This window comes from Mus pahari, chromosome 11 (genome assembly GCF_900095145.1).
Source record: "Mus pahari chromosome 11, PAHARI_EIJ_v1.1, whole genome shotgun sequence".
NCBI classification, from domain to species: Eukaryota; Metazoa; Chordata; class Mammalia; order Rodentia; family Muridae; genus Mus; species Mus pahari.
The window spans coordinates 31,207,114-31,214,233 of record NC_034600.1 but is presented as its reverse complement, the minus strand read 5'-3'; the positions used below and the strand labels follow the sequence as shown (position 1 = coordinate 31,214,233).

At 45.2% G+C, this 7,120-nt stretch overlaps 1 protein-coding gene across 1 annotated transcript in view; it reads right to left on the bottom strand.

The window, feature by feature from the left end:
- LOC110329003 (survival motor neuron protein) overlaps positions 1 to 4,255 on the bottom strand; it is an 11,530-nt gene extending 7,275 nt beyond the window's left edge. Inside the window, exons 1-5 of the mRNA XM_021208531.1 lie at positions 4,151 to 4,255; positions 2,257 to 2,328; positions 1,947 to 2,066; positions 976 to 1,176; positions 612 to 758 (exon numbers count right to left, since the gene is read on the bottom strand). Coding sequence (XP_021064190.1) covers positions 612 to 758; positions 976 to 1,176; positions 1,947 to 2,066; positions 2,257 to 2,328; positions 4,151 to 4,222 — 612 coding nt within the window. The 5' untranslated portion in view covers positions 4,223 to 4,255. The remainder of the gene's footprint in view (positions 1 to 611; positions 759 to 975; positions 1,177 to 1,946; positions 2,067 to 2,256; positions 2,329 to 4,150) is intronic.
- Between the last annotated feature and the right edge of the window lie 2,865 nt (positions 4,256 to 7,120).

The window sequence follows — 7,120 nt, the reverse complement described above, 5'->3', positions numbered from 1 at the left end:
CCCAGAGATGGCACCACCCACAAGGGGCCCTCCCCCCTTGATCACTAATTGAGAAAATGCCTTACAGCTGGATCTCATGGAGGCACTTCCCCAACTGAAGTTCCTTTCTCTGTGATAACTCCAGCTGTGTCAAATTGACACAAAGATATCCAGTACACATAGCCTAGCCTATAATACAATTCTTTTTAAGTTGACTTGTACTACTTACAACCAGAAGAGCCATACAAAGTGTTCACACTTTCACCCTGTACTATGCTCTGGGATAAACCAGGTGTGCTGTGGCACATGCCTGTAATCCCACACTGTTTATAGGTGGAGGACCAGGATGTGTGGAAGTCAGAGGCCAGCTTACAAGAAAAGGCTCTCTCCTTCCACTGTGTGGTTCTCATGCACACTACAATGTCATAAAAGTCTGTAAAAAATGAAAGTGTACCAGTTACATGCCAGCCAGCCAGCCATGGCAGTGCAGGGGGCCTCTTACTTCATTTCCTCTTTACAGAGGTGCCTGGAGGCTCCCGGTTCACAGGAAAGCTATCCATTACTTAATAAAGAGGTAGGCTCCCAACAATCATTCCTGCCTACATACACACTTCTCTCAACACAGCCTTTACCTTGCCTGGTCCTAATCCTGATCCTGGCATTGGGGGTGCTGGGGGGAGAAATGGGGTCCACGGAGCAGCTCTGGATTTGCCGTGTGCTTTACTTCTGAGCGATCTGGAGGAGTGCTCACTGTCATCTGTGGAAACTTGACTTTCATTCTTTAAAAAGAAGAATAAACATTTTATTATACAAAGGCAGGGCACCTGACTAGCATTCGTATGGCCCCAACCTTGTGTTCCAGCAAAAAGAGAGTGAGAAGAGAACCAGAGAGAATGAGAATGTCATTTAATGCCTTTGTGCGTCAACGTGACAACTGATTCTAATGCTTTCTCCTTAGTGTCCACTTTCAGGAATGGACATCTTTTGTGGCCTCACCTCCTGAGTGTTCTGTTCTGTACTATTAGCTGCTTCACAGGTCGGGGAAAGCAGGTCAGATAAGTTTTGATCCTCTCTGTTTCCATATCCAGTATAAACCACGACACAGGTTTCTCTCTTAAAGTCAATGGATGTAATGGTAGCTGGGTAAACGCAGCCGTCTTCTGACCAAACAGCAGAACACTTGTCACCAACTTTCCACTACAAAAGAAAAGACAGTTATGCACATGCAAGTTATGTTCTTTTGAAAAGAGCAAACCATAACCCAGTTCTCTAAGTATAATTCCAATCCTCCCATCTACTTCATTATGAACACTGTTCTCAGTCACCTGCATCTTCTTTTCCCAGTCTGATGAATGGCTATAATGTATTCTACCACCTAACCGTGCCACGAAGAACAAAAGAGACCAAACGTCTATGGCAAATCCAGTGTTCTTAGTCAAAGAAAAGCAAGTGTTCACTAAATGTAAACACCCTTTCCCTTTGGTAATAATGAATTGAAGGATGGGGCATCAAAGTATTCACCCGGGGGGGGGGGGGGAGGAGAGAAGAGAGAGGAGAGAGGAATAGAGGAGAGAGGAGAGAGAAAGAGAGAGACCTCTAGTCTATAGGTATTGTGCTGACTCAGTGTAGGGTCTGATCAGGGACACACAGGCTGGGCCCGTACCAGCCAGGTGCTCTGTTGCTACACTATACTCCCAGGTCTTCTGCTTTCAATAGCAGACCTAGTTACAACAAGTGTTGGGTTACCCTAGTAATTTTTAAATTGTTGAACTTGGGGCGGGGTGGGGGGGGGTTGAGTTACAGCACATACTCAAGAATGCAAGGAGCTCTGCATGTACATGTGTGTGCTTGAGCCTGTGTGTGCATGTGTGTATTTGCTGACTTGTCCACAGCTCTCAGGCATTCTAAACAGCAGCAGCATTCCGCCCCTCAGGGTGGGCAGGACCCTGGTTAAATCAATCCATCACCTGTTTCAAGGGAGTTGTGGCATTCTTCTTTTGGCTTTTATTCTTCTTGGCAGGTTTTCTTCTGGCTGTGCCTTTTGGCTTATCTGAAGGTTCACAAATGTCACCGTTCTTTAGAGCATGCTATGAAAACAGTAATAAAAATCCATGTGTCATGGAGGGATATGTTTTTAAAAAGTCACCACTTTCTAACATAACAGGTCCCACCACCTAAGAAAGCTTCAATGTGCTCAGGTTTATTTTTCTTTTCTCTCTTTCTTTACAAAATGTATGCCCTGAGGAAACAGGGAAAAGAATGATGAACATTTCATACCTTAAAGGAAGCCACAGCTTTATCATAAGCTTTGATCAATGCTGTATCATCCCAAATGTCTGAATCATCGCTCTGAAGAGGGGAAAAAATACAAATAAGTTATAGACGATGTGCTTAATAAAAAACACATAATAGAAAGTACTGGGGAAGTAGTTCAAAGTCCCTAGATCAGCCCCAGCACATGCCATAGCACAGACACTCAGAGTGTACGTGTGACAGACAGATACATTTCTAGAAGGTCACCATTCAAGAACATAACAGACCCTAGCACCTAAGGAAGCCTCAATGTACTCAGCAGAAGCACGAGGACTGCCAAGGCGAGACTGGTCTGGGCTATACAGTGGGTTCCCAGACAGCACAGACTACAACACAAAACTCTACTGCAACAAACACACCAACAAACAAAAACAAAACAAACAAACAAAACCACCAACTACAAATTAAAATGGCTCATATCTATAATCTACAATCCCAACAACTGGGAGCCGGAGACAGTAGGGTTGCCAAGAGTCCCAGGACAGTCTAGTCTACATATTGAATTCCAGGCCAATTTAGGCCATGGAATGTGTCCCTGATTCAAATGGGGTGGGGGGGAGGAAGAGCTAAATAAAGTTCAGAACCAGGTGTGGTAGTCCACCCTTATAACCCCAGCACAGGGAGGCTCTTGAGTTTGATGCCAGCTTGGCCTACATGGGAGTTCCAGGTCTGCTATTGCTACCCTGTGAGACCTGTCTCAAAACAAAAACAACAAAACAGCAACAAGAAAGAAACTGCAATCAGTAAGATCACCCCTGGGATTGTAAACATGACCCATCACCCTGGGCCTGAAGAAGTTACCAAGATGACAAATAAGCACAGGAAACTTGTGGTTAAAGGGGAGAACCAGACCACCAGGGCTCCCCTGAGGACAAAAGGCAAAGCTTTATTCAGGACAGGGATTGCTGGGCTGTCCCCCAAAGACAGAAATGCAGCACTGCCCAAAATTCTCTTCTCCCACCCCAAGCTCCAAGCAGAAATCAGTTGCCATACCATAAGAAGACTGAGCTCCTAATGTTTTAAACTTCGTTAGATGGGGTATGTTGTTCCCCAGGCTAGCCTCAACTTCACAACCCTGCCTAAGTTTTTCTTAGAATACCATGTATTTCCGGAACTGCACTCATATTCATATGCTTGTTCTACAGAAATCTCTACAATGCGTCTAATAGAGCAGGAAGAAACATACTTGTTTTAAACGCAAAACTCTTGAAAAACAGCTGGGACTGATCGCAGGCACGGTCCACCAACTTGGTTCTGATTTGCCCTCGTATTTAACAGTGTTTATCTTACTTTTACAGTCTCCCTGTAATTTAGGCTGGTCCGGAATTCCCGCTGTAGCCGGGGATGCTCTAGACCTCCATACCCTCCTGCCTCCATCTCCCAAGTGTTTTTGTGCATGTTATTAAGCGCGCACCACCAAGCCTGCCTCGGATCTGCCGTCGTACACACTGTAATGCACTGCAGTCAGTAGCAACCTTTCAACTACTCGGGGCAACTTTAATTGTCCTTCTCTCTCAAACTGTATCAACTGTTACAAGCGACACCCGGTCCTTCTGGTTACAAATCTATATCCAGAAACCAGCACTTTAGTCAAGTCACTGCGAACATCTCCATCCTGACCTAAATCTGGAGCTTTCCAATGGCTCCTAACTGGTTCCCTTGCTTCAGCCAGCCTGTCCCCGTCCCCGCACATCCTCTCACAATCACACGGGACCAACGCGTGGCTCACAGCCTCGCCGGCGCCCGCGCCCGCGCCCGCGCGGCACCAGGAGCCGCCTGCGGATGTGGCCCGAGCGAGCTCGCACCGCCTAGGTCTCGGGCAGGGCTCCGAGCGCTAGCGCCCGGCTTGCGACCTCACCTGGCCGGTGCCACGCCGGAACAGCACCGTGTCCTCCGGCTCGGAGCCCGCGCCGCCGCTGCCCATCGCCATGGCCTGCGACCACGGACGCTGCCGGGCTCGCCCAGTGACGACTTCCGTCATGGGGCTTCTGGGACCGGAAGAATACGGTGGCCCGGAGGCAGCCAGAGACCTTCCACACGCATTGGCAAATGGCTAGTACGCTCCTAACTCGCTCCTCCCACGTCTGTCTCTTCTCTTTCTCCCCTCCTCCTGTCTTCTAGCTCTTTCTCTTTAACTTTCCCTCTCTTTTCTTCCAATTTATTTTCCTCCCTCCAGCCCTTTTCATTTTTTCAAGTCAGGGTACCACACTGTAGCTCAGCCTCGCTGTATAGCCTAGGCTGGCCTTTGCTGCCTCAGCTTCCCGAGTTTGGGGATTACATGTTCCGTTTGTTTTCTTTATAAAAGAAAAACCAATAAAGTTAGTATAAAATAATGGTAAGGGGAGCTAACGTACAAAATAGAGGTGCTATGCCAAGATGAACCTTCACAATAAGGGCATCTTGTGTTTGCTGGTTCTTGATGCACACTGCAATTAGATGATGGCTTGGTATCGGGCCTTTTGCAGCATTAGGTGTCTGTTTCGTAATGGGCCCAAGGTTGGGAGCAGGGGTTCGACCATTTCCTTCATCTGGCATATCTGGTAAATTCTTGAGTCTGGTTTTCCTGATAGGATTTTGATATCCCATGTGTTGCCATAGTTTTGATTTATCCTAAAAATTTACAGATTGACTCAGGAATAAGCCACCTATCAGCCTGTAAAAAACAAACAAACAAGCAAACAAACAGAACACTAGATAGGTCCTGGCAGATGGTGCTGTTTCTGGTCTACCCAGAGGCTTCCCTCATCTCCCTCAAGATGGGAGTCAGAAGCTGTCTGTAGGGCGGAGTTTCCAGAGCTAAGCAGGTATGAGTTGGGGTCAGCCTGGCCTACACAGGAAGTTCCAAGCCAGTCAGAGGTTTGCACTAAGACCCTGTCTCAAAACTATGATGGACTCTCCCAGGGCAGGGCACAGCCTGGCAAAAACCACTGTTTTCTACCATTTAGGGCAACTTGGAATAGGGCATAGCCCATAGGGCATCCCAAAAGCGCCCAGTGAGATTTCTGAGTTTTTGTGTTCCAGGATTTAAAATAAAATAAAATAAAATTGGAACAGGGGCACACTGATAGTGATGAGGGTGGAGATCGTTTGTTAAGAAGAACGTTCCCAGCTGTGGACATGGAGAGAGTTATGTGGGAAACACACCCTACTGTCCTGCCACAATGCCTTGGAGAGCTGAGGTTCCAGACATCGCTTTAAGGAGCTGAAAGATGATCAGTCTTCTATAAATTCTATGCTAATGAAGGGAATAGAACCTGTCTAAGAAGGGCCTAAACCTCTCTCTTTTATCAATTGGCCTCCCGGTAGCAGGAGGTGGGATCCTTATATCATAAGGAATTTAGTGTGAAACTGTCATAGCCCAAAGGTAGAAATTTTACAAGACTAGAAATACAATGTTTAATCAGGAGGAACATGATAATACCACCAATAGCTCCAGAAAGGGCCAAAGCCAGAAAATCCACCTCCATGCTTGTCCCAGGAGAGCCACCTTTGTGTAGCTTGTTCTCTGCTGTATCATCCTCCAAATAAGGAACTGGTGAATAAGTAGAGCAGTAAAATCCCCACACATTCATGCTGCGATTGTAAAATGGCTTGGTTCTTTAAAACAAACTAGAACCAAACACAACTATTTGTATAGTAAAGTGTGACATACAGTGACGCATGATAACACCTCCCCGCAGGGCTTTCTCATTGTGTAAACATCAGAGCATACTTATATAAACTGATGTTTTATGTGTTTGGTTTGGTTTGTCGTTGCTGCTGCTGAGTATTTGCTTGGGGAGCTCATGCATGCTAAGTACATGTTCATCACATGGACAGCTCACGCATGCTAAGTACATGTCCATCACATGGACAGCTATCTCAGAGGACACTGCTCCACAACAGGAACTTTCTAGTCAGGTTTGCCTCATGTCCATGCTCTTCCTCAGACTCGTCAGTGCTAGGATTCTAGGAATACCCTAGCATGGTCTGAGCATTAGGCAAGAAGGACTTTATGAGCCAACTACTAACTATGTGGTCTATACCTGACTTCAAAGTCATTACATGGCAAACAACTGTACCTTAAAGAGTCTACATACTCTACGCCTAAGAAATTCCATTGCTAGGTGTTAGTAATAATTATGACTGCTCATGACCACCATATTTCTAATATAAAAAATGCTCATATGGGGTTGGGTATTAGTGGGGAAAATATTTGTTTACTATGCATATGAACCTGGAGTTGATCCTCAGTGTTTTGAGAAGAGAAAAACTATGCTAGTATTATTCATAATATTCATATCTTTATGCTGGGAGCAAAGCAAGAGCTGGTAAAAAGCAGAGTACCTTAGCTAAATTAGGGAATATTTACCCAACAGAACACTGTGCAACAATGTCTCAAAACAACAAAACCCCGCAATTAAAAAAAAAATGAATGTATAAGTTAAAGCCTGTATGAAGTTTTAAATAATTTTACAATTTAGGCCTTCACAGAATTTAAACTGTTTGTCATTCTGCTTCTTCAGTGGATTTTGTTGTCTTGAGACAGGGTCTTGATGAATATCCCAGGCTGGTAAGACAATATACCTGGCTCCATTTATTATTGTTATTATTATTATTATTATTATTATTATTATTATTTACTCAGCTCATTCTACTCTTGCTGAGTCCTCACTTAGTGCCTACCCACTTAGTTGATCTTCCTGCTCTGTACAGTGTAAAGCAGTAAGGCAGCTGTTACAAAGTAACACTTATATAAATGGAACTTCTGTGTGTGGTGTTGGAAATTGAACTAGGGCAAGCAATCTAATGTTGCTATCAGAGAAAACTGAAGATAAGGGCTCAGCTG